At 44.7% G+C, this 27,513-nt stretch overlaps 1 protein-coding gene across 9 annotated transcripts in view; it reads left to right on the top strand.

Annotated features, from left to right (window-relative positions):
• The window catches only part of TULP2 (TUB like protein 2), a 38,751-nt gene that overhangs the window by 468 nt on the left and 10,770 nt on the right, over positions 1 to 27,513 (top strand). For 3 of the 9 annotated variants that reach the window (XM_061592164.1, XM_061592166.1, XM_061592168.1), the window contains exons 2-9: positions 114 to 228; positions 6,828 to 6,877; positions 15,023 to 15,074; positions 16,643 to 16,799; positions 20,025 to 20,150; positions 22,512 to 22,631; positions 24,256 to 24,450; positions 25,867 to 26,064. In XM_061592164.1, coding sequence (XP_061448148.1) covers positions 226 to 228; positions 6,828 to 6,877; positions 15,023 to 15,074; positions 16,643 to 16,799; positions 20,025 to 20,150; positions 22,512 to 22,631; positions 24,256 to 24,450; positions 25,867 to 26,064 — 901 coding nt within the window. In that variant the 5' untranslated portion in view covers positions 114 to 225. Of the gene's footprint in view, positions 1 to 58; positions 229 to 6,827; positions 6,878 to 13,317; positions 13,359 to 15,022; positions 15,075 to 16,642; positions 16,800 to 20,024; positions 20,151 to 22,511; positions 22,632 to 24,255; positions 24,451 to 25,866; positions 26,065 to 27,513 lie in introns of those variants that run through there. The other 6 variants (XM_061592167.1, XM_061592169.1, XM_061592172.1 and 3 more) reach the window with 5 other exon arrangements.

Consider the following 27,513-nt stretch of genomic DNA (forward strand, 5'->3'; position numbering starts at 1 on the left):
GTGTTTTTTTGTGGCAACAGAGTAATATTGGTTACCCCTCTGAAATTTGCTTCCTAAGGTTGCCCGCTTTTAAAAATCGCTTAACAGAGATATTGTGCCTTGTTGCATGGCAGGCAGAAATTCATCAGGAGAAGATGTCTCAGAATGGAAATGCAGTGAACAGAAGGAAAACTTTGCTCAGCAAAACAAAGATTACTGTAACAGTGGCTGGAGTTCATCCTGTCTATGGTGAATAATCATTTAAAAATAACTTTGTTGATTGTTTTTCCAGAGTGTTAGCCCTTTTTAGTCTCTTGCAGAAAAAGTAAAAAAGAGTCTTTATAGTTTACTAACAACTTTATACCCAGCATTACTTGGGAATTCTAAGAAACCAAAAAGACAGTGCAGTTTTGAAATCATTGGTTAAAATTACTGCAGTTTTGAAAGGTTCATTCCATGATCTTGATTCAGAATGGTGTTCAGTTCTATCCAAACAGATGAAAACCTGCTCATCGATCTCTCAAACCATCATTGAAAATTTGGTTACAACATCATTAGAGGTGTTCAAATGTGTAATGATCAAACATTCTTCCCAACTATGTACAGTAAGATAGAAATGTGTTACAGCAATTATGGCTTTGCCTGTATGGTATGTACATATTTCCACATTAATTATTTCAAGAAATAGGCAGCCTGCCAGTATATGTGTATATAAATAAATTAGCAGTCTGTGGTCACAGGCAGAGCAATGCTGCTTCCTAAGGCCACTTAGATGGTGTAACTGTGTTACAGGGTTGTGCCCCGAGGCACCTACAAAGTTCCTTAAGAGTTATGTTTTATTTAGTTCATAAACATTGGAAGGCTGGTCTATTAGGGCAAATGGGACATTGTCCAACTAACCTCAGTATGCCCCAGGCCAGCCCCATCTGCCTGCCTTCCTACTTAAACAACCAGCCCAGGGGGTGTCCCTGGCTGTCAGCTTCCTCCTCCACAGTCCTAGTGTTGCCCTCCTAGAACTCAGCAGGGAGGAGGATGGAGACAAATCTAGAATTTGTTGGCTCTGCCTGTTATTGGCTCTGGCTTCACCTACTGTTGGCCTCCATGCCTTCCACCCTACCAGTCCCAGTTGGCATCAGCCACGGCTGGTCATAAGGAGCATGGCTGAAATCCATGCCATTCTGTGTAGAATACCTGACCCCAGTTTGGTTTTTCCCCCCAAATCAGATGTCCTCAAGAGTGTGTCTATTGAAATACCTTCAATTACATCCTAAAGTACATTGTTGAAAACCAGTACTGATTTGTGTGACTGTGCCCTTTAATGTGTAAGATATAAATCCTGACATTCAGGACACACTGACGACATTTTTCTGCCTGAAGCGAATAACAAGATGGTGCTTTTCTCCCTCTCCATTACATGCATGACTGAACTGAGAGTGGAATCCAGACTATTGCTATTTTCGGGTGGGATTTAGTCACAAACTGGCAAATTCAGGCTCATATCCACACCAGACATTTAAAACACTATTAAAGTCATGGAGAATCCTGAGATATGTGTTAAATGTGCTGACCTTACAGAGCTACACTTTCCAGCACCCTTAACAAACTACAGTTCCCAGGATTCTCCATGACAGTTAAAGTGGTATAACTTTAACTATATTGTATGGCTGTGGCGCAGGTTGTCTTATGCAACAAATCTGTTTTCCCCAAAAGATTGGATTGTTTGCAAATGCTCTGGAATGTGTGGGATAATGCTTGCTTCATGCAACATAATATAATCCCCCCCTCCCCACAAATCAGAATGGATCCTCAATAATCAAGTTGTCTGGAAGTGCTCTTGTTGCAACACTGGACAATATTCTTCACCATGCTGGAGGATAGCAGACTAGCTTAGGAGGGACAGAGCAGGTTAGCTTAGAGGGTTTAGGGGAAATTGGGGGTGGGGATGACTGCTACCACCCCCTATTATGTATTGTCTAAGACAGCTGTCTCACTCTGCCTAATGGTAGGGCTGCTGACATTTTAAAAGGGCATCCACCAAACCAAGACACCCTTTTCACATTAAAAAAGTCCTTTTGCTTACCTGGTAAGGTACATGATTGAAACCTAGGCCATTTCTCTTACATGGATATCTATGGAATGGCAATTCTGCTGTGTGGGCATGCACATTAACAAAATATCCCTTTCAAATGGCAAATTTGGAACAAAGGCTTTCTCAGGGACAGGTATGAGTAAATAAGGGGACAGGCTGGGCTGAACACAGCCTGCCAGTCATGCTCAGCTCACCATGTGGTTGATGAACCTCCCTATTTCTGCAGCCCCAGACAGGCATCCGACTCCTGCATGAGTCTCTGGTGGGCTATTTTCTCCTGACCCTCATTGTGCAAACCATTGTGTTGGTAGGAATGCAGAACCCCCCAAAAGGAGAAATTTGGTGTAGTGTTGGACTAAGACCTGAGAGACCAGGGCTCAAATCCCCACTCAGCCATGAAGCTCACTGGGTGATCTTGGACCAGTTACTGTCAGTCTAACCTGCCTCACAGGGATGTTGTGAGGATAACATGGGGTCAGAGAGAACCTTGAGCTCCTTAGAGGAAAGGAGAAATATACATATCATCATCATTATTAGATTTATTGTTTTGTAGATCACCTTAATATTTTTTGAAAAAGCAGGATCAGTCCTTTCTTTTTATAATAAATAAAAGAGGCAGGCAGCTGGGGAAGCAAATGATGAAAAAAAGAGGGCATTTGCAGGGGCTAAGGGCAAAAGGAGAGCCAGTGTGGTGTAGTGGTTAAGGTGTTGGACTACAGCCTGAGACACCAGGGTTCGAATCCCCACACAGCCATGAAGCTCACTGGGTGACCTTGGGCCAGTCGCTGCCTCTCAGCCTCAGAGGAAGGCAATGGTAAACCCCCTCTGAATACCACTTACCATGAAAACTCTATTCATAGGGTCGTCATAAGTTGGGATCGACTTGAAGTCAGACCATTTCATTTTCAAGGGCAAAAGGGATGAGCCACACAGTTACAAGAGGGTGGCCAAGAGCACCAGAAGGGGCACTTGTAGGGAAGCAGGAGGAGCTGGATGACAAAATGAGAGCAATTTAGGGGAAGGCACCATAGCTCACTGGTAGAGCATCTACTCTGCATGCTCGTCCCAGGTTCAATCCCTGCCTTCTGCAGGTTTTTTGTTATATGCCTTCCAATCAATTACGACTTATGGCGACTCTATGAATCTTTTTTGGATATAATCATAGGGTTTTCATGGTAAGACGTATTCAGAGGTGGTTTAGTGGTTAAGGTGCTGGACTACGACCTGGGAGACCAGGATTGGAATCCCCACATAGCCATGAAGCTCACTGAGTGACCTTGGGCCAGTCACTGCCTCTCAGCCTCATGAAAATATTCATAGGGTCGCCATAAGTCAGAATCGACTTGAAGGCAGTACATTTACATTTCCCCTAAGCCTACTGCACCCGGTATTCCTGGGCAGTCTCCCATGCAAGTACTAACCAGGCCTGACCCTGCTTAGCTTCTGAGATCAGATGAGATCGGGCATGTAGGCCTAGGAATATCCCCTGCCTAAAACCCTGGAGAGCGGTTGCCAACCAGTATAGAGAGGACTGAGCTAGATGGACCAATGGTCTGACTCAGTATCAGGCAGCTTCCTATGTCCCTATATAGGGGAGAAACAAGAATAAGCAATTAGGAGCAGACTAAGGGAGGCAAAGAAAAATAGCTGGAAGCGAGAGAAATAGGAGTGTGGTTGGACAGGTGGAGTTCATACACCCACAAAAATGAAGATTAGGCCTCACAGATACCACTGGAATCCACTCTTCCCCCCACTCCCTTGGGGAGAGCCCCCACTGGCACTGGCGCCTGCTAGAACCAGCCAAGTCATGTCAAAGTTGGCATCCTAGTGGAATGGTGAGTCGCTTTATATGTTCTGGAATTCTTTATTCCAGAATGGAACATCTTTTTATCCTTTGTGGCATTGCCATGGCTACCCATTGTCCAATCAGGCAACAGTAACCTGTATGGTGATGACCCTTACCCTGAGCACTAAAGGAACTAGTTTGTAAAGTAGCTGCTGTGAGCTGGAAGAGAATAAATATTACATTTTTGGGGGGAATTAAACAAGTTCTGATTTTTTCAACTCTGGCTGATCTATCGACTTCGGTTCCTTCATTGGAATTTGTTCTTTATCAGCTGTAATGCTGTCTATGAGCTTGAAGGCTCTTTGCAAAGTCTGAAAGGCTCCTTTGCACGAAACAGACTTGAGCAAACCCACCATAGGTTTTTTGGATTCTCAGAAAGGATACAAAAATTACCTCCGGCCATGCTCGACTGGAACGATGATATTAACATATCAACACGATTGATATCTCCAGAAGAGGTAAGCGAACAGAGGGGAAGAAAAGGAACCTGTAATGAGGGATTTCAGTTCAGTTTGGAGAAGGATGTGTGGAGCTTCAGGCTTTGAAGGGCTCCTGGGTAAGATGCCCAGTGGGCCCCTTACTGAGTGGTGGGTCCACCTCCACCTCATTTCTGTGCCTGTTGCCCATTCACTTGCTATCTCCCTCTCTGGACCCAATGTCCAACTGGGACTGGTAGGACAGAATGCAAGGAGGCCAACAGTAGATGGCGCCAGAGCCAATGACATGGGGAGGAGCCAACCAATTCTAGTTTTGTCTCCATCGTCCCTCTTGCTGAGTACTACAAGGCAACACTGAGGCTGAGAAGGAGGAAGCTGATAGGCAGTGGCACCCCCTGGACTGGTTTTAAGAAAGAAGGCAAAGCAGGTAGGGGCTGGCTGAGGGCAGACTGAGCTGGTTGCCCCACTTGCCCTAACGAACCAGCCTCCACTGAGAGGCAGTACACCTCTGACTATGACTGAGCTATAGGAAGGATCATAGCTCAGTGGCAGAGTATCTGCTTTGCAAATAGAAAGTCCCAGGTTCAATCTCCACCTTCTCTAGGTAAGGCTGGGAATGTCCCCTCCCTGAAACCCTAGAGAGCTGCTGCCACTCAGTGTAGACATTACTGAAGTCGATGGACCAATGGTCTGATTCAGTATAAGGCAGCATCCTGTTCCTACGCTGGGGAAAAACTACAGGAAAAAGCAATTGCCTTAAGACCCTGCTTGTGAGCCTCTGGAGCAGTGGTGTTGTCAGGACTTTTTAGACACTAGACTTAAAAGTATTAACAGCCCGCCCACCCATATTACTTGGCTTACTTCAGCATGTGGTGAGCCAGCCCTACTATCTTTGGGGTCCTGCTGCTCATTCTGCTGACTGAGGCTCTGGACTGCTGGTCGCAGTTAACGTTGGACCTGCCGACTATGCATCCATGCCATACATTTCGGGAGATGAATTTTCCTCTGTGCACACTCGGATACAATAGCTTACATACACCCGGTGGAGCTTCCAGTACATACATATGATGCTTGCACTCGCATGCAGCTCCTCACATGCCCTCATTTGCACACACACTTTTCTTACAGGCATTTGTGCACCTGCTGCTCACAAAGGAACATAGGAAGCTGCTCGATACCAAGACAGACCATTAGTCCAACTACCTCAGGATTGTAGACACTGGCCGGCAGGGGCTCTACAGGGTTCCTGGCAAGAGTTCTTTCTAGCCTTAACTGGGGATGCCAGGGATTGGACCTGGGACCTTCTGCATGCAAAGCATGTGCCCTACTGCTGAGGTATGGCTTACTGGCCCAAATACACCCACCCACAAAGAATGCATACTCCCATATAGGCCCTTGAACATACAGCAGTGTAATTGGCTCTGCTTCCACACCTACTCAAACAAGTGCACAAATGCCAACAGGTTCTTGCATACCCTAGACCGGCCTTTCCCAATCTTTGGGTCCCTAGATGTTGCTGGACTACAATTCCCATCATTCTTGACCATTGGCCATGCTGGCTGGGGCTGATGGGAGTTGTAGTCCTTCAACATCTGGGGACCTTCAACATCAGATTGGGAAAGGTTGCCCCTGATCTTCTGCACATTGCAGAGACATGGGTAAGCCTATTAATATATGCATGCATTTATGCAGGCACACATTTTTTCTGCAACTGCTCACTCGTATGCAAGCTTTTCCTCTTGCTCGCTCTTACACAGAGAAACACAGGCATACACTGTGCAGGAAATGCATGCCCAGTGCTCAACAACACAGCCACTAGATGCTTACACACCCCACTCCCATACAGAAGGCACCTTTCATGGCAACTACAGGTCCTGGAGACTTAAGACAGACAAAGCTGATTAAGCAAGAGAGAATCTGATGCTGGTTTCTTGGGGGAAGAGGAACAGCTCAACCCCACACCCCCGCACCTGTCTTCACCAGCTGCAGCTTGAAGGCAGCATCAGAACTGGAAGTGGAAAGAGAAGGCAGGACCCAACCTTAGCCTTGCAGTTCTGGGATCTGAGGGGCTGGGACTCTTCCCGTGTTCCCTGGGAAGGTGGTGAGTAAGAAGGGAGTTTGGGAGTCCTTGAGTATTATTCGGGATGCACTGTCATTTTATGGTATCGATCAAATGCTTGCTAGCTGTCTTATCATACTCTACCCTAAGGTGGGATATCAATATCTGACACCATTTTTTAAAAGTGAGTATCAGAAGGTGTCAGGACATCTGGATTTTCTGCAAAGAGGAGTGCGATCTAATGATTTGTTGTGACACTAGCAGAGAAAGCCAGGATGGGGTTGAGTCCGATAATTTAGAACAGAAAGGCTCAGGGTAAAGACTGCTGTGTTGTACATGAAAGCAAGGGGAAACTGACTTTAAAATATATATATATTATGCCTCCATGTCCATTTCCTTCTCTTTTCTGCTTGGCAGATGCAGTTGGATCCTGCTGCAGTTCAACCATCTCCAGCAAGGCGTAAAATGTAAGCTACAAATGTGGCTGTTCTGGGTGGGTGGGTGTGTCTTAATCTTCTTCTTAATCCCTAATGAGGCTAATTCTGTCTCGTCCATCCTAGAATGACAGCAAATGCCTTGCATGGGCAGCCTTGTCATTTGCCTGCATGCTTTTAATCCACACTCTTAGCCTTCTGAGGTCATTCTCATTTAATAACCCACCAGCGAGGCTGCTGTCAGAAGACATGTCTATGCTATGGACTTAATCCATTTCAAAATCAGTGTAGCTGCTGTGGCTCGCCACCCAGAACATTCCCTAAAAATACATTGGGGGGGTAGTGTTGGATGTTGGATCGGGCACAAGCAGATGCCCAGGATGCAGAACAGAATAGTGACAGGCTAGATGCCAGTTGAATCACTCAGCCAGACAAGTCATAGGTTTTTAAGAGTCACTTTACTGACATGAAAAGTTTCAGGATAAAATTACAAGCTCTTTCTCTCTACTAACAAACTCCTTGACCCCCACTCTAGAATGGCTGCTCTGCACAGTCTTATAGATAAGGCCAGCTGCAAGAGCCACGGTTGCCTGGTAACATGTCCTTGGGATTGGCACGAACTCTGAGCTTCTTGGCCTTGCAACTCTGCTGTGGAAAAATACACTCAGGCACTCTTTCTTTGCCAACATCCCCCACCTATTTTTCCATAGCCTAAACCTTTAGCATTACATTTACATTTGTACATTTTCGTGTGTTACATGCTACATGTCATATTTACATTTACATCATCATTTTCCTCCACATGATACATTTTTTCCAGTTTACATCAACATCAGTTATCTTTTATTTTATTCACTCAGCATCACTTTTATTACATTCATTTCTGCTTTTACAGTTCAATCCTCATGATTTCCATCATCCCATTTTTTCCAGTTACTGCAATCTATATCTTTTATGGAGTTTATCCTAAATCTTACTGGTGGAATTCCTTTGGTTGTTCTTTCTGACCTACGTGGTTTTATTTCCTCTGTGTCTGGTTTTTCCTCAGTTTCTCTATCAGAGCTGGAAGTGCTTGAGTCAGTTTCACTACTGCTCTCTTTTTCTTCTTGTTTTATTGGCATTGTGTCTTCCTGTGCTTGTGCATTACTCTCATCAGTGTGTCCCAGATCTACATATGTTTTCTCTTCCCAATCCTGCTCTACTGCTTGCACACTTCTGCTTAAAACTACAGACCTTTGTTTTGGCATCCAGACCCTGTAGTATGTGTTTTCAAATCCTAGCATGAACCCTTTGTCTGCTCTCTTTTGCAGCTTCCCTGACCTTTTACTTTTATGTACGTGCACCCAGCATGGTGCACCAAATCGAATCAAATGTTGTAATCTGGGTTTTCTTTCATACAATTTCTCATAAGGAGACATTCCAATGGCCTTATGGAATACTCTGTTCTGAATGTACGCTGCATAAAGAACACACTCTCCCCAAAAACCATTATTCAATGAAGTATCACACAACATTGCTCTCATTGAGTCCTGAAGCAACCTGTTCCAGCGTTCACCTGTCCCGTTCTGATGTGGTGTAAATGGGGCTGTTAACTCCTGTTTCATTCCTCTTTTATCTAGGTATTCAGTTAACGAGTGTCCTGTGAACTCTCCCCCTTGGTCTGATCTCATTCGCTGTATCTTAATACCAAACTGCACTTCAATCTTTGTTATAAACCGTTTCAGTTTCTCTGCAGCTTCGCTTTTAGCTTTCAGTAAATAAACAGTGCAGAATCTCGAAAAATCATCTACTATAGTCAGGAAATATCTTGCACTACCCTGCGTTGGTTGTAATGGTCCCACTAAATCCATGTGTATTAACTGATAAGGAGCGTTTGTACTAGGCATGGCTTCTGTGTTCTTTGCTGCCACAATTGCTTTGGTTTGTTATCACATTGCAGTCTACATATTTACCACAGTTTCTCAATGTAATATCATTACTGTTCTCAGTTGTTTTCACCACATTTTCATATCCTATATGTCCCAATTTTCTGTGCCATAAATGTACACAATTATTGTGGGGTTTCTCATTGGCACACATAAGCACATGATTGGTTTGTTTCAAGTGTAGGTAGAACAATGAGTTCTTTACTATCCCTTTCATGAATATTTTGTTCCCTTTCATGACTAGACATGAGCCCCTTTGAAACAACACATTGAACCCCATTTCATTGAGTTTAGAAACTGACATTATGTTACTTTCAACGTCTGGAACATAAAGCACGTCTGTCATAATGGTATTGAAACCTGCTAATTTCACTGTACCCCTACCTTTGATCAGTTTCTTAGTTCCATCAGCCATTATCACATGATCCTCTATGTCACAAAATGTATGAAACATTGATTTATCTTTGATTATGCTATTTGTAGCCCCACTGTCTAGAGCCCATACATCATTACATTTATTTCCCTGCTCATTGTTAATACATTGCTTATTCTTACTAGCATAGATCACCTGTACACATGGTTTTCTTCCTCTTTCTCTTCTTCTTGCTTCACAATTCCTTTGAAGATGTTGCCTGGAACCACAAAAATAACATGCCTTATGTCCATACAGTCTCTCCTCCGCTGCTTTGTTGTTCTGCTTTTCCACGTGTTTAGTCTCAGTCTTTTCTTGCTTTGCCATTTCTTGCCTTCTTTGATATTCTTGTAAAAGTTTTCCCTCTATATAGTCCATGTTTAGATTTGCATCTTGCATTGCTTCCATCGAACTCACAAGAGCGTCATAACTTGAATCCAGGGATGATAACACGATATAGACTTTTTGCATTTGAGAATGTTCCACGTCACGTTCTGTCAACTCAGCAAATAGTCTATTCATCTCCAATAAGTGCTCTGACGTTGTATTTTCAGATAAGCGCATCTGATATAATCTTCTGGCAAGATATATTTTACTACTAGCAGTCTTTTTCACATGAATATTTTTCAAAGTTTCCCAGGTTTCCTTTGCTGTTACTGTGTCACGCATGTGCAGTAGTTGAGAATCATCAATAGCAAGAACAATTAACGCCTTTGCCCTTTCATCCAGCCTTCTCCAATCGACTGGTATTGGCACCACGGCGGGTGGGTCATCTGCGATGGCTTGCCAAACGCCTTCTTTCACTAGAAAAGCCTGCATTCTCTGTTTCCAACTGCCATAATTTTTCCCTGTTAGCCTTTCCAGGGGAATCCCGGCCGATAACATAACAGACATACTTTCACTTTTCACAGTTCACCGCCTTTGTAATTAGAGATTCTCACCTCCGTCCTTCAGTCAGTTATTCCCACGGCTCTCTCACAGCTTTCAGCTCAGCTTTCAGTTTCGCCGTCTCTTGCTCTTCACACGCCCGTCCTCTTTACTCCTCTTTTGGCTTTTCTTCGGACATCCGTCTGCGCATCAAAACCATCCTCTGCTACCACTTGTTGGCTGTTGGATCGGGCACAAGCAGATGCCCAGGATGCAGAACAGAATAGTGACAGGCTAGATCCCAGTTGAATCACTCAGCCAGACAAGTCATAGGTTTTTAAGAGTCACTTTACTGACATGAAAAGTTTCAGGATACAATTACAAGCTCTTTCTCTCTACTAACAAACTCCTTGACCCCCACTCTAGAATGGCTGCTCTGCACAGTCTTATAGATAAGGCCAGCTGCAAGAGCCACGGTTGCCTGGTAACATGTCCTTGGGATTGGCACGAACTCTGAGCTTCTTGGCCTTGCAACTCTGCTGTGGAAAAATACACTCAGGCACTCTTTCTTTGCCAACAGGTAGCTGTGTTAGTCTGTTGCAGCAAAACAGCAAAGAGCCTTGTGGCATCTTACAGACTAATACATTTGTTATGGCATAAGACATAAGTGGGGAAGGGTCATGGTTCAGTGGCAGAGCACCTGCCTTGCACGCGGAGGGCCCCAGGTTCAATCCCCAGCATCTCTAGGTAGGGTTGGGAGAGACCCTTGTCTGAAACCATGGAGAACTGTTGGCAGTCAATGTGTACAATACTGAGCCGGATGGACCTATGGCCTGACTCCTCATAATGCCGCTCCCTATATTCCTATGACAGCTGGTATAGCACAGTGGGGAGGAGAGCCTGGCTGGAAGTCCAGAGTCTGTGAGTTCAAATCCCCACTCGTGTCTCCTGGGTGTCAAGGGTCAGCTAAAGATCACCCCCACAGTGAGTGGCTCAGGGGTTACGTGCCCTGCCACCTGTGCAGCCGTGGGCAAGCTGCATAGTCCCAAGGAGCCCAGTTGCCCCCAGCTGGCAGTTGTGGACAAGGAAGGGGCTGGCTTGTGCGGCTGTGGCAAGCTGAGCAGGCCCTAGCCAGCTGGGGAGGACTAGCCTCAGAGGGAAGCAATGGTAAACCCCCTCTGAATACTGCTTACAATGAAAACCCTCTTCATAGGGTCGCCACAAGCTGGAATTGACTTGAAGGCAGTCCATTTCCATTTTCATATTCCTATGACTTTGGGCTATAGTTTAGTAACATCTGGAGGGTCACAGGTTCCCCAGTCTTACATTAAAACGTAGATGCATATAAAAAATGTACAGTGGCCATTCACAAGATAGTGATGATAATAATACAAACATTGTGGCATTGGTATGTTAATTCATACCTTTGGTGGGTTAAACCCCCATTATCTCCATGGGAAGCCTGCAAGCAGGACCTGAGTGCAAGAGCACTCTCTCCTCCTGCAGTTTCCAGCAACTGGTATTCCGAAGCATACTGTCTCTGGCTGTGGAGGCAGAGCATAGCCATCATGGCTAGTAACCATTGATAGCCCCATCCTCCTCCATGAGATGGCATTGGATCCTGCCCAGCACAGATCTTCCTCCAGGTGCATGGCACGATCAAGGGCATCTACACACCTCCAATAGCCAATATGTGTAGGGAAGAAAAATACCTGGTGATGTCCTCCCAGAAATATGCTTTGGGCTATCACAAATCATACCTACATCGATGAATATATTGTCTATGAGATGACATTGCATCCTGCCAGGCCCAGAGCTTCCTCCAGGCGCCCAGAGCTTCCTCCAAGCACATGGCACAGTCAAGAGCATCTATGCATACCACCAAAGCCAAAATATGTAGAAAAAATTAATACCTGGGAGTGCCCAGCCCAAAATATGCTTTGAGCCACCCGCAATCATATACCCACGCATCCAGAAGAGTGTCCTATACAAAGTGGCATTGGATCTCCCTTGCCTTAGAGCTTCCTGCAGGTGCAAGGCAAAGTCAATTGCATCTATGCACACCAACAAGGAGCTGGGGGTGCCCACTGCAAAGTATTCTTGGGGCCACCACCTATCATGTATGTGCCCAGCCAGGAGATGTCCTCTGAGGAAGCTCTGGGTCGGGTGTAATATAATGCCATCACATAGAGGACACTCTCCTGGATACATGGGTGCATGATTTATCATAATCCAACACATATGTTGGACTGGGCACACCCTCAGTATCCTTAAAAAAACCAAAAACAAATCAGGCCATTTTTGTTGGGCATAGACACTCTTAACAATGCCATGAGCCCGGAGAAAGCTCTGGACTGGGCAGGATCCAACACCATCTCATAGAGGACACTTTCCCGGATGCATGGGTGTATAATTCCTGGTGATCCAAACATTTTGGAGGGTGAGAACTGCCAGTTACTTATTTTTTTCTACAAATTTGTGTTATTTTTGGTGTGCATAGAGATGTGGCCCAATGCATATTTTGATGTGGGCATCACTAGTTACTTATTTTTTCTACATATTTTGATTATTGGTGTCATGTATAGAAACACACACAACTTCCCAAAATATGCAATATAGATGTAAACCACCCAGAGAACTTGGCTGGATGAGCAGTTATAAATAATAAATAAATTTATGATAAAATAAACATGATATAAATAATAACATTTATTTATTAATTATTTGATTTCTGTCCCACCCTTCCTCCCAGCAGGAGCCCAGGGTGGCAAACAAAAGCACTAAAAACACTTTAAAGCATCATAAAAACAGACTTTAAAATACATTAAAACAAAACATCTTTAAAAACATTTTTTAAAAAAGCTTTCAAAAAAACTTTAAAAAAAGTTAAAACTTAATTTTTTAAAAAAGTTTAAAAACATATTAAAAAGCAATTCCAACACAGACACAGACTGGAATAAGGTCTCAACTTAAAAAGCGTGTTCATGAATCAATGTTAAATAAATAGAGGTGTTGTGCAACCGTCTCAGCAATCCCTTGCCTGGATGACGCCACTCTTGCCTGTTCTGCTAATCTCCCTGCCTGCAGTCTGAACTAGTAGGGATTGGTGCTGCCTTGCATGGCTCCTCTGCATTAGGAGCACTGAACGTCTTGCAGCAAAGACGTCTTTCCCACTCGCTAATGCCAACAAATGTTTAGGGGGCTGACCGTTCGAAAAATCTTGTTGGTTTTGGGGGTCTGAACCACCTGCACCGTTTTCTTGCAGCCTCATGGAATCTGCAGGTAAAAACACTTCACTCACCCCTGGGAGGTAAGGGAAAAAAGGCATGTGGTAAGAAATGGTGCTTCTTAGTCTTCCTGCCTGCCTGCCTAGGTAGCTAGCTGAACATTGCTAATGGCATGGCAGCATAGTGCAGGGATGGGGAACCTGAGGCCCCGGGGCCAAATGCAGCTATCGATCTGGCCCTCGGAACTCTCCACAGGCCATACTCCTCACTGGCCCTGCTGTGCAGCCCAAGTGCTTTTGCCTGGCTGAGATGTGGCCTTGACCTCTGATAAGGTCTCTTGCTTACCTGGATGGAGGATTGAGAGAGGTGTGCTAATGTGTGTAGAAAGTAGCTTACTGTACAAACAAAAGTAAAATTTAAATTCATTGCTCCTCCCACTTTTGCCTCTGGCCCCAATCACTTTTAGCATGTGGCCCTCAGAAGGTTGCCCAGAAGGGAATGTGTCCCTGGAGATGAAAAAGGTTCCCCGCTTCTGGCATAGCAGTTAGGAGGTAGAGCCTAGTTCTACACTGAAGCACTGATATCTGTATAAAGGGGAAGGGCATGCAGCTCAATGGCGGAGCATCTGTTTTCCATGCAGTAGGTCCCAGGTTCAATCCCCGGCGTCTCCAGATAGGGCAGGGAGAGATCCGGGTCTGAAGTCCTGGAGAGCGGCTGCAAGCTAGCATAGACAGTACTGTGCCAGATGGAGCAATGGTCCGGCAGCTTCATAATGTTCCATTCTATGTACAGTATGTATTGATAAAAAATGCATACTTCAAAATGGTATACAACTTAGCTAAGTTAACATTAGAACTTCAACCGTTCATTGGTTGGGTTAATCAATTAAAAACCCTTTTAACTGACTAAAAAGACATCACTGTATCCACGCTGCAGCAAAAACGACAAAGAGTCTTGTGGCACCTTAAAGACTAACAGATTTATTATGGCACATAAGCCAGAGGGAGCCAGATGTTGTGGACTACAACTCCCATGATCCCTGACCATTGGCTAGGCTGGCTGTGTTGCAGATGGGAGTTGTAGTAAACAACGTCTGGGTGGCACCACATTGGCTAACCTGGCATACGCTTTCGTGGAGTGCAGCCCACTTCATCCAATGCACATGTAGTCCACAAAAGCTTATACGGCATAATAAATGTGTTACATCCACACCATACATTTAAAGCACATGGCATCCTCCAAAGAATCCTAGGAACTGCAGTTTGTTAAGGGTGCTGTGAAGTGTAGCTCTGTGAGGGGTAAACTTCAGTTCCCAGGTTTCTTTGAGGGAAGCGATGTGTTTTAAATGTATGGTGTGGATGTGACCAAAGTGTTTAAAGTACCACAACACTCTGTGATCAATGCAGGAGCTCAAGAGCACTGAAGGCTTAAAAAGCAGACTTGTCCAGCTGAAGTAGCTATTAGTGTGGCCCTAGCCGTGGGATTGAGGGATCCCTAGACAGGGCCACTTTCCCGCCCCACACATGGCTGCACCTTTGAGGCTTTTGTGAGGTCACAAAGTCCCTTCAGCGCCATGGCATTCAGAATCCCCAGAAAGCAGCAATCCTGGGGACTGACCCGCCAGCAGGTGGGGCTGCCCCGGAGCTGGCAGCGTGATGCCACATCTCAGAATGTCCCGGAATTTGTACCGCCGCCTCCGTTCCTTCCCCAGTTCACCTCCTGATACTGGTACCCTCTTATCTTCCAGCAATGGCAATGACGAAGCAGCATTTATTCGGAAGCAGAAACTGGAATTCCAGGTACTTTGATGGGGGTGGGCCATTCAGGGCCAGATTCCTGAAGTGGGGAGGAGCTGGTTTGTTGCTGAGGGCAGCCTTGAGCTGCAGGCCTGCGCTTACTTGCACGTGTTATCTGCAGGTGGCAATGCATGCCTACAACGTTCTTGAACATGGCAATGCAACATATCCCATTATTCACCTTCTGCTCCTTTCCCACCCTGAAGGCATAGCTCTGGGATCTTGGCAGGCCTCAGGCAAAACCTGTCTGTGGGACCTCTTAATGGGTGGGGATTGGAGGGGATAGGGGAGGGAGGCAAGTCAGAGGGAACTGTTGCAAAACTCCTACTTGCCATTCTTGGGATCATCCTGGGAAACCTACCAAACCAAACCTGCTCTCGCCTGGAAGTGGGTGTGTGGACAGTGTAGCTGATTGAATGCTGAATAGTACATAGTTGTAGGCAGCCGGAGGAAGCTCCATCCGAGCTTGGTGCCTACCTATAAACCCTAGAGTGACAGACTAGGGTGATGTCAGCAGGTTCCCAGAATCCTCTGCCTTGTGGGATTTTTTAGGGTGATCTGTGAGTTTGTTTGGACCCTGGATACATGTCAGAAGGCTGAGAGGTGTTGAATGGGGAAGAGTGTCAAGTAAGAAATATATATACGTCTTTATTAGTAATTTGTCTGAATGGTTTTATTATGTATTTTTATAACATTTGCTGTACACCACATTTCATTTTCTTCTGCCATCTGTGAGAAACTCTCAATTTGTTCTGAAGAAGCATGAAACAGGATGCAGTCCAGCAGATCTCATCCTTACAATTTGAAGCATCTGGAAAAATGGCTGCAATTTTCACATAGACGTGGCTTACATATAGTCTTGTTTTGTACATAAATCACTTTTATCATGTTTTGGGGGGATACTGTGATTTTGTCTGTTGCTTGTCCACTCTCAGCATGACTTGGGTCACCTCCAGACTGTCAGGATTTTGAGAGAGGGATTCAGTCGCATAATGGAAGTTTAGGTTTGTGCAATTAAAGTGAATTAAAGCAGTCTGCAGCAACAAACCCACTTTTAAAACAAACAAACAAAACTGGACTTTTGGAGTTAAGAAAGTGATAGGGCGATGCACTAAAAAGTGGGGGGTAAAGGACAGATTAATGGGAAGATGTATAACCATTGCACAAGCAAATCGGGGTGCATGCTCAACCTCCCTGCAAACAATGAATGAATGCTCAGTAAAGACCTGACATTGTCTAACCTCCACATAAGCTTTGTGCAAACCAGGATGAATGCTCAATCAATAGGCTGTCTGGCAGAGCCCTTAGTTGGATAGCACCCTATATCTCCACAAGTAAACAGACAGAGACTAAACAGTAGGCTAAGCTGTACATTCACAGAGGGGCCTGGAATATAGGGGGGTAAGGTTGGTAGTAGGGACTAGTCAGGCTTCCACCAGCCCCCCTCACCACAAAATTTCTGTATGAGCCAATTGACCAGTGAAGGAATGGGATATGAATTTGGGAAATAAATAATACCAGTATTCCCAGTCCCGTCTCTAACCCTGCTTCCTTTTCTATCACCCTTTCAGCGCCGTATCATCGAAAAGAAGCAACGCCGTAAGCGGCAGGAGCCACTCATGGTTCAGGTGAACACGGATGCCAAGCTGAAGGGGCGCCGTGGGAGGCGCAAGCCCGAGGAACACATCCCACTCATGGAGTCTTGTAGTGAACACAGCCTGTGCAATAGTGAGCATCGGCATTGCCCAGTCTGAGGATATCATGTAGTCTAGTAGCCTACTCTTGGCCATTAATTCCTCCACTATTGGATGGGGTTTAGGGTTGTTGACAAATCCCTTCATGCAGGATGAAATTTGAATGCATGGGGAGGCTTATTGTTATTGTTATTATTTTAAATATAGGCTAGCTACAAAGTGATTGACCATTTCAAATTTGCATGCATTTATATAAACTTAAAATAAATTAGCAGTAACCTTGTCTTTTGCCATGGAGGGAAGTAGCAGCTACACAAGGACATCCACATTTTTTATTACTCTGTTCTGATGCTTTTGTATCTCGTTCCATGCTTTGGTCTCCGAGCAAACATCCCAAGCCAATAAGTGCTGCAGAAAGGAGTGGGGTGAGAAATCACATTAGCACTGTTGGCATGTTTAACGTTTTAGTAGGGTTGATGAATTTCAAGGATGGACAAGGGAAAAAGGAAAGTGTTGGCAATGAATGGCAACAAAAAACTACTGATGGGGAGGGGGAATGTGCTGTGGTTCAGAGATTGTTTCCAAGAGTCCTTCCCGCTTATTGTGGGATTGGTGCTGTTCATGCATACATGTTTTTTTTGCAGCATTCACATGATGTCAGCATCAAACTGCCAGCCCGTGTTTCACCGCTACCACCGGCATTTAATCCAAATTTACCCTTTCTTCAGAAAGTCCACTAAGATTTTAAAAAATCCTGTTGCCAATAATCTGTTTGCGATAACTGAATGACCCGCTTGCAATATTAAGCCTCCACCTGAGTTGGAAGAACCCTCAAGGCTAGTCTTTAAGAATGGCATTGCCATCCTACATATGTTCTGTTTTTATCAAGAATCCAGATCTACTGTGTACACAGCATTCATTTGAAGCACATTTCCACACACACCCCAAAAAGAATCTTGGGAACTGTAGTTTGTTAAAGGTGCTGAGAATTATAGCTCTGTGATGGGTGAAGTACAGTTCCCAGGATTCTCAGGGGAGAGGAGGGAATGTGCTTTAAATGTATGGCGTCTACTGTGTATGCAGCCCTAATGTCACTGCCCACCTGTTGCATCCTAGTACAGTCATACTCCTGTCTTTTTTGAGACCTGATCTGTGACCATTTCTGGGCAATGCTCAAATTCTGATTTTATTTCATTTATTCATGATTTTTATCCTGCCCTTCTAGTGACTCTGCAGTACTCAGAGCAGCTTAAATTGTTCAACAATTCAAAATCACAAATGTCATATAAAATTAAAAATACATTTAAAACACAACAATAAAATACATTCACCTGCAATGAAAAAACACAATAAAAATGTGAATTACAGGGGAATGAGCCCTGGTACTTTTGGTTGGGGTGCTTGTGACGCCCTTCCCTGGCTCTCCCTGTCAGGTTCCTACCTGCTCGTGGTTACTGCCTGTCTCTAGGCACCACCAGGGACTCCACCAGTCCGGACTGTCCTTTTTTATGGTTTCCCTCTCCGCTCTAGCATAGATCTCAACAGATCCCCCTGCTAGGCAGCACCACCAGTCACGTCCTATAACCAGTATTCCCAGAGACTCTGCCTGAGTCTCCCTCAATTAGGTTACCTCTGTGACTGCGTGCTTAAACTGTCCTGATCCCTTTGATTTACTCAGACTGCTTATAATTCTGGTTTGCTCTGAATACTTGTGGTGTTATATTCTTCCCTTCCCCGCTGCCACCATTTGTCACTCTTCAGCCTTGGTATTTACCTTACCCTCCCTTCTGGTCTGTGAAACCCCAGCCAAGGATCAGGCCTTTGGTAAACCAAATAAGTATTTTATTATATAACAAGATTACTTTAAAAGGCACATAAGCATATGGTTACATCTATTCCTGAGGTACTGGTCTTAGTATTAATCCGAACTCCACCCTCTCCTCACATCCACCAACTCTCCACACAATCTCCTCTCAAAACCCTCCAAAACAACCCACTCAAGTCCACCAATGTCCACCCAGATTTACCTGTCATTCTTCCTTTTATACTGTCAGCCATTTTAAACATTCAGCCAATCATCCAGCATTCTACTGCCCATTCACTCCCCCTTCCTCTTTCATTCTACTTACCATGTATCTCCTATACAAACAGCACTTACCCTATTTACACTAATACAGGAACATCACAGTGCTCCCTTAGCTGTTTTTGAAGGCTGCAAAGAAAACAATATTTGGCTAAAAATGCAGATCCCTGACCTTTCCATCTGCAAAACAACTTCTTCTTGTTGTTGTTGTTGTTACATTTATATCCCCATATTCCTCCAAGGAGCTCAAGGCAGCGTACATAGAGTCTCCCCCCCCCAATTTGATCCTCACAACAACCCTATGAAGTAGGTTAGGCTGCAAGACAGTGACTGGCCCAAGGTTACCCAGTGAGCTTTATGGCTGAGTGGCAATCGAACCCTGGGTGTTTGAGGTCCCAATCCAGCACTCTAACCATTATACCACACTGCAATGAGGCCCAGTTCATTTATTTATTTGTTTGTTTGTTTACTGAGCAGATTTATATTCTGCTTTTCAGCTGTGGTTCTCAGCACATATTTGATTTATTTATAAACATTTATAAACCACTTAATGTTTTTAAAATCTCTTACGTGGTGTACAATATAAAATCAAATATCACTAAAACAAAAATACCAATAAAACAGTAGTATAAAATAATATAAAACAAATATACAAACTGTGGGACAGTGGTTCATGGAAACCTTAGGCCCATCAGGTCTCCCCATTTGGTCTGCAAGGGCATTTTGGCTAAGCCACGCCACCTGCCCTAATCCTGAAGTCAGGCGATTGACAGGTGCGTGATCCCACCCAGAGTTCACCCATGGGGGATGGGGAAGATAAGGATGTGGTCCACTCCTCCACACTAAACAGTGAAGAAAGGAGAGGTTATGTTGTGGTGAACTGCATAGAAAGACCCTAGGAAGCAAAGCTGCTTCCATGTGGTTGAAGTGGGACTGCCATACTAGTGTGGATGTGCAAATTAAGCCTGGGTTTGTGAGTGGATTTGAACTCAGATCTCTGAGGAACACAGCCATCACCCATTTGGTACTGGACCAAATTTGCCCTTCTCAACTAAATGGGGGAGATGGTAAATAAACAGGAGGGTGGGGAGAGGTTAGAACTTATTCTAGGGTGAGAATTGATGTCCATTTGTCCTAGCTGTGGCACTCAACAATCATCCACCTGTCTCTCCAAAGGTACAAACAACCCCTTCCTTGTCGAATCTGTCCCGGAGGCCCATCTTGGCAGTAAGATGTGGGGTAACTCTGTGCATATGAACCGGACACACAGCGGGCAAGGAGAAAGCCAGGCAACTTGTCCAGGTAACAAACATAATGTAAGCACATCAGAAGAGCCTGGCTGCTGGATCAGGCCAAAGGCCCATCCCGTCCCACATCCTGTCCCCACAGTGGCCAACCGGATGCCAATATAGGAAAGCCCCAAAGCAAGACCTGAGTGCAATAGCAACTCTCTCCACTTGTGATTCCCAGCAACTGGCATTCAGGGGCATATTGCCTCCAACAGTGGAGCTAGCCATCATGGCTAGGAGCAATTGGTAGCCATGAATTTGTTGAATCTTTTTTCAAAACCATCCAAGTTAGTCATCACTTCCTTTTGTGGAAGCAAATTCCATAGCCAACTCCACATGAGTCAGGATCCTTTACATTAGTCATAAGTCATGCAAAGGTGCCTTGTGCTGAGTCAGGCCATGAGTCCATCTTTCCCAACATAATCTACCCCAACTGACAGTTGCTGTCTGGCAGGGACCTTTCCTGTCATCTGCTACCAGGATCCCCCTTTCTCAGCACACAGCTGAGAAACAAAATGAACTAGCGGCGCTGGCAAGAGGAGAGAAGTGATTGTGGCCCAGGGTGAAGCGGGAGATGGCTTCGCATAGTGGTGGGGAACCTGAGCTCTGGGAGCTGAATGTGGCCCTTCAGGACTCTCTGTTTGGCCTGTGGAACTCTCCCTAGGCCACACCCCTCTCAGGCTCTGCTTCTCATCCTGCTGGGAATGTATCCTTGCACTCTAATAGTGCCTCTTGCTTGTCTTGATGGAGGATAAAGAGGGGTGTGTGAGTGAGTGTAGAAGCTAGCCTGCTATACAGAAGTCGAATTTACATGTGTTGCTCCACCTACTTTGCCTCTGGCCCTGCCCACCTTTGGCATGTGACCCACAGAAGGTTGGCCAGAAAGGAACGTGGCCTTCAGGCTAAACCAAGTTCCCTGTCCTGGGTTTAGCGTGAGTACCGAGGGCCAGATGTAAGAGGCCTGGTGGGCGAGATTAGGCATATAGTCTGGAAGTTCCTGTCCTACCTGGAGATGTTAGGGATGGGACCTGAGATTTCCTGCATGCAAAGCATGTGCTCTGCCCATTGTTCTAATCCACAAGACCTCATTCTTCTCTACAAAATCCCAGAGCATCTTGGTTTCCAACCCTATTGTTACTCACCATACACGCAGAGCAACCCAGTAATCCAAAGTCCAAAAATATGTAAGGACAAAGATGGGCAAGTGGGTTCTGTGAAGAAGCAAGGGCTGTTGAAGAAGTTTTGGCCCTCACCTCTGTGATGAATGCATGACTGGGACTCTTGGGAGGAGGATGTAGGGATAAACTTTTGTTCCCAGGAGTGTTTTGCCTTTCTCACGCCCCAGTTTTTTCTCCCAAGTGTTTTCTGGCACCCACCCACTCATTTTATCCCATCAAACCTCCCTTTCCCCCACTTTCCAGCTGTCCTGATGAACATGAAATTAATTTTATTAATGTTTAACCTGAACCAGGCCCCTCCCCACCAGAGGGCGCTCTGGCCTAGAGAAGTGAAGGTTGTTATGTGCCTTCAAGTCAGTTACGATTTATGGCGACCCTATGAATCAGCCTCCAATAGCATCCGTCATGAACCACCCTATGCAGATCTTGTAAGTTCAGGTCTGTGGCTTCCTTTATGGAATCAATCCACCTCTTGTTTGGTCTTCCTCTTTTTCTACTCCTTTCTGTTTTTCCCAGCATTATTGTCTTTTCTAGTGAATCATGTCTTCTCATTATGTGTCCAAAACATGATAACTCAGTGTTATCATTTTAGCTTCTAGAGATCTGGTTTAGTTTGTTCAAACACCCAATTATTTGTCTTTTTCGTGGTCCATGGTACCTGTAAAGCTCTCCTCCAACACGACAGACCGGGGGGGGGGAATGGAAAAATTTGGAAAAAAACAGACCGCAATTTTTCCAGTTTTTTCCCTGGGCATTCACATCTCTAATTTGGCCCTTGTTTTCCATGAACCTCAGCACTGTGTAACCCAAGTATTTTTCCTTGTCTGGAATGTGTCTTGAACTCTCACTTGCCTGAATGAAGGATAGAGACGGGATGCAAGTGTGTGTAGAAACTAGTTTACTGTACAATGGTAACATTTACATTCATTACTCCGCCCCCTTTGCCTCTGGCCCCACCCACTCCTGGCATGCAGCCCTCAGAAGAGGCCCAAAAGGAAATTTGGCCCTTGTGCTGAAGAAGGTTCCCCATCCCTTCCAAAGGCTCTGAAACCTTGGAAATGAGGGAGCATGGCGTTCAAGGTGTGGCTTGGGCCCTGGCACCTCTCTTGACAGAAATTATTTGCTGATCCCCATCCCCCGCTTCCTCCCTGTGCTCTTTGGCCCCCTTCCATCTTTGTGCCCCACACTCTCAACAGATTTCTTCGATGAGGAGGAGCTTGAGGCAGAGCTCGAGGTGGCCATTTTGGAAGAAACCCAGCCAATCAACAAGAACGAGGCAGCTCCCAAGAACGGCTGGCAGGCCAAGCAAAGAGAAGGTGAAGCCAGGTTACTAAGCAATCACCACAGCGATGCAGTTCTCTGTTGCTAAGTTGCCCCGGAAGCTCTGTAGCCTGGCAACAGAGTTGAGTCAACAAGACGTGCTTCTTTGCACCTGTTGAAGGATGAAGTCCTCCTCTGTGAACAGGGGTTACCAAAGGGAGAGACGGCATTCCAGACCGCGCTCAAGGCACACGGGTATCCCAGTTCTAGAAACACCTCTGCTAATGTTCCAAGTTGTTTCAAGGGGATTCAAGCTACCAGTAGCTTGCCCCACAAGGGGAGAGAAAGACTAAAACTAAACTACTGGGTGCTGGTGTGGGAGTAGGGCAGTCCAAGGTTTTTGCTCTATTCATTTGCTTCCACACTTGTTCTTTTCATGGAATTGCCATTATGTGTTTGTTTATAAAAATATTTGTATACCACTATTCATAAAAAAGCAGTTTACAACAATCATATGTATATATTCAATGAAACCATGGAATTTTTTTTTTAATTCAATTGTTCACTCTAGATATACAACATTTAATAAATTTCAGGGGCTTTATAATTAATAATGTTGTTGCCCAACTGTTGTATTCTAGTGTTTTCTCTGTTGTCCTCCTGTGTCTTTTCAGACCTGATTTGTGGTGTGCGCGTGCATACACATACACAAATACAAATAAGTGCAGCTCCCATCTGTCCAGTGTAGATAGATACAGCTCCATTAAAGCTTCAGAGCTACTGTGCCTTTAGTTAAAAACTACTTTTTTTGCATCTTCTGCCCATTTTTTCCCTTCCTATTCAGCCCAGCTGGTGGGGGATTAGTGATGAACTGATCCTTAATTAATCAAGGAGAAAGCTTTCACTGCTAGTTTCTTTCTTTCTTTCTTTCTTTCTTTCTTTCTTTCTTTCTTTCTTTCTTTCTTTCTTTCTTTCTTTCTTTCTTTCTTTCTTTCTTTCTTTCTTTCTTTCTTTCTTTCTTTCTTTCTTTCCATGGTGGAATAGATGCAAGAAGGAATTTAACCTTTCCCCCTTGTACTATGTCTTCTTACTGAAATAACCTCCACCAAAGTTGCTATTATCCATGGAAGGAGGGGAAAGATTAGTACAAGACGAGAAACAGCAGCTTCTGGAGAGGTGCAAATTAAATCGTGGAAGCTATCCTGAAGAAAAAAAGCACTATAGCCCCAGTCCAATGCTCCCCTCACACAAATCTTCCCACAACTGGTTTTAACTAAAGAAAAACACATCAGGAGATCCGATTAGGAGGAAGGGCAGGATATAAATTCAATCAATCAATCAATCATTATCCACATCATATCTAGTTTGGCTGTCATTTTAAAATAGTTTTTGTCCTTATGCAGAGATAAGCTCAAAAATGCAAGAGCAGAGCCTGGTGAAATAGTAGAAACCAGAGAAGGAAACTGAGAGGCTTCCAGTGATCAAATTCCAGTGAAAATTCAGTGCCTCATATATTTCCTTACCCCTCCTCCTCACACTAACAGCATAAATCATGCAAATTTTCTTGTTGACATAATTTTTTTCACATTAAGAAATTGGGCTTTTCCTGGTCTGCTATTTAAGGTACATTTCATACATTACTCCTGACTGAGGGCATTATCTCATCTTTACCATCTGCAGGGCGACCCAACGTCCAGCGGCGTGGCCAGGCTTCCAAGTCAAAGAAGGAAGTTGTATCCCCAGGACAAAATGTTTCTTCTACCATTGTGGACATGGAAGGTGAGACTCCTGATTATGAATTCCAGGCTTCCCAGCTGGAAAAGGAAGTCTCATCCCCAATACAGAAAGTTCCATCTATCATCATGGATACGGAAGGTGAGATTCCAAGGAGGCATGCAAAGAGGAAACACACTTATGTGCAAGGGAATGTGAGCTGGTATTGTGAGCACCTGTTCCCTGTTTCCAAATAAGTGTGCCTCGAAAAATGTATATGAATGGGGCAAGAGGATCCACATTTAAAGCTGTACATATATAGGTGGTGTGATAATATGCCATGTGGGTGGTGAACATTTAAAACATTTACACTTTTTAAAAAGTGTGTATATGAACTTTTAATGATTTTATGCAAGGGAACCGTCCAAGGGTGGGTGGTGGCAAATTGGCATCTATACATCTGTGAGAATTTGCATGTGCATAGAACATTTGCCACAATTTATGCCATATGAACCTATTGGGACCTTAAGATCAGCCTTAGAAGCCATAGCCTCTGACTGACCAGTTGGGAAGATCAGATAATGGGTACCAAGGATAGGACTTTTTCAGTGGTAGCCCCACATTTGTGGAACTCGCTCCCTTGGGGTGCTCTGTCATGCCCCCCTCCCCATTTCTAAAATGGCATTGAGGACTTTCCTCTTTTGTAAATGGAGGGAAAACAGCTCCATTTTAGCACCTGTTTCAATGCAGCAAACAGTTTGTACTATTGAAGCAAGGCACCCCTCTACACCCATCAGGTGATGGGCTGTGAGAGCATACCTTGCTCAGCAAAGGAGCAATCAGGAGCTTACTTTACGCTCCCAATTGTTCCTTTGTAATCACATTGCTACCTGCCCCACATCTTATGCCATTTATGATGTCAGGTGTGGGGCAGGTGGGTGTGATTTCTGAGGAAAGGCCTTGCAGGCGAAATTGGTTCAGTTTGGCCCATGGGCCAGAGGTTTCCACTTCTGCTTTAGCACAAAGCCTCCACTTCTGGAATGGGAATGAATGGGGATGTAGTCTGCTTCACCAGATATGCTGGAGGGAGTGTGCAAATCTGGTGTGAACAAAGGGAGGGAACGAGAAGAGGTAGGAAGACAGCAAGGCACATTTCCATACATTATTCCCAGGTGCAAAGTTGTATGCAAACAGCAAAATTCATGGCTGGAACATTGCACCCAATATTATCTGCTCTGACTGGCAGCATCTCTCTAGGGTCTCATCCAGAGGTATTTCCCACGACCTGCTACCTGATTCTTTTGGCTGGAGATGCCAGGGATTGAACATGGGATTGTCTGTATATACATCTTTACCACTGTGCTACGGCACCATTCCCCAAGCCTTGTATTTTGCCTGGAAATACTACAGTTTATGCAGGGGCACATTCCTAAGTGTATTCTGTACTTGGAACTGATTCCAGGCTCTAAAATATAATGTATGAAGCAGCTCTGGGACAGGTGGGAAATGCTGGTGTTGAGATCAGAACAAGCCAGAAGAGGGCAGTAACAGAACTGACTGACTGATTTCATATTCTAGCCCATATAGTTTTCAAGAATGACCCCCAGAAAGAAGACACGGACATGGAGTCTACAGAGTTCAAGGACGCCACCAGTGAAATATGTAATGTTGACACACCGCACAGTATTTCTGAAAGTGAGGGGGAGTCATCCCAGGAGCTGACTGTGCCACGTGCACCCATGAAAGAGCCCTATGACCGGATGCTTGTGCACAGAGGTGAATAGTCTTCCAGCTAGAAGAGGCTGTCTGACAATCTGCTCTTTGGCTCATCATGGTTTAGTGCAAAGGATTCTGAGATATAGCCAAGGTCATCAGTCATCATCAGCCGAGTTGTGTGTATTTCTGCAGTTTACTGCAGTTGGGTGATGTTGGGCATAGAATTAAGTGTAATTGAGAACCTTATCTAGCTAGCTTCTAGAAATAACTTTCTAGCCCTCATGGCTGTAAAAATGGCCATTGCCTGCTGGAAGCTCAGAAGCCAAAGATGAGGATGAGTAGCATTTCTAGGGTTGTGGCGTTGTTTGGGTTTCAGTTCCCTGCAAAACGCATTAGCACATTTGCTGGAGCTACTTAAGCAGAGGCTGGATAGCCACCTGTCGGGGATGCTGTATTGCATCCTGTATTGTAGATCTTACACCGAGCAGAGGATTGATGACCTCCAGGGCCACTTCCAACTCTTAAAATTCTATGCGTCTATGTGCATGTAAGAGATCTCACTATGCACATATGCAACAGGGGCGCCTGCATGCTAGTGACATGCATACAACAGGCATGTCCACACACCAACAGCTGATGATCTCCAGGGATGATGTTTGCAAATATGTGGGATGGTTTGGTCAAAGTAGATCCTAGCAATTTGCAAAGCAAATGTGGTTCAGGAGATCACACAAAGGAATGAAGACAGGAAACTAGAACACCTTCTTCCTGGCACAAGGGTGTGATGTGGCTTAAAACAGGGAGGGTGTGTGACACATATCTGAATAGTCAAACCTGGATTGTTGGTTAATAGCACAATCCTATATAACTCTGAAGCAAGTAAGTCCCATTGAGTTCCATGAGGCTTACTCCCAGCCTGGGTAAGTGTGTATACGATTGCAATGAAGTGTGTCAGTGAGAACAGATGGCATTTGATAAAAATATAAAGTCCGGGTCAAGTTTATCTTGGTGATAAAGCATACAAAACTGGTAAAATGTGGCAAAACCAGCCCATTTTGGGTCCACTCTTTTTTTTTGGGGGGGGGATGCTTTATTTTACAAATTAAGCTTCTCTTCCTCCCCAATGGTGATGTCTCCCTAAACAGATAATACCCAGGAGCTTAGGAAGCTGCCTTCTACTGAGTCAGGCCATTGGTCAATCTAGCTCAGTATTGTCTACACTGACTGGCAGCAGCTCTTCAAGGTTTCAGGCAGGGGCCTCTCCCAGCCCTACCTGGATATTCTGGGGCTTGAACCTGGGACCTTCTGCATGCGAAGCAGATGCTCTTGCCACTGAGCTGCGACCTTCCCCCTCACACATACTACTATACATAAAGATAGATAGGTAAATGAAGATGATTTAAAAAAAATATTTTAATTTATGTTCATATGACTAGATTATTTTTATTTATTCATTACATTTACATCCTGCCTACTTTCCATCGTGGTGTGCATTTTTATTTGTTTGTT

This window comes from Rhineura floridana, chromosome 11, assembly GCF_030035675.1.
Source record: "Rhineura floridana isolate rRhiFlo1 chromosome 11, rRhiFlo1.hap2, whole genome shotgun sequence".
NCBI lineage: Eukaryota > Metazoa > Chordata > Lepidosauria > Squamata > Rhineuridae > Rhineura > Rhineura floridana.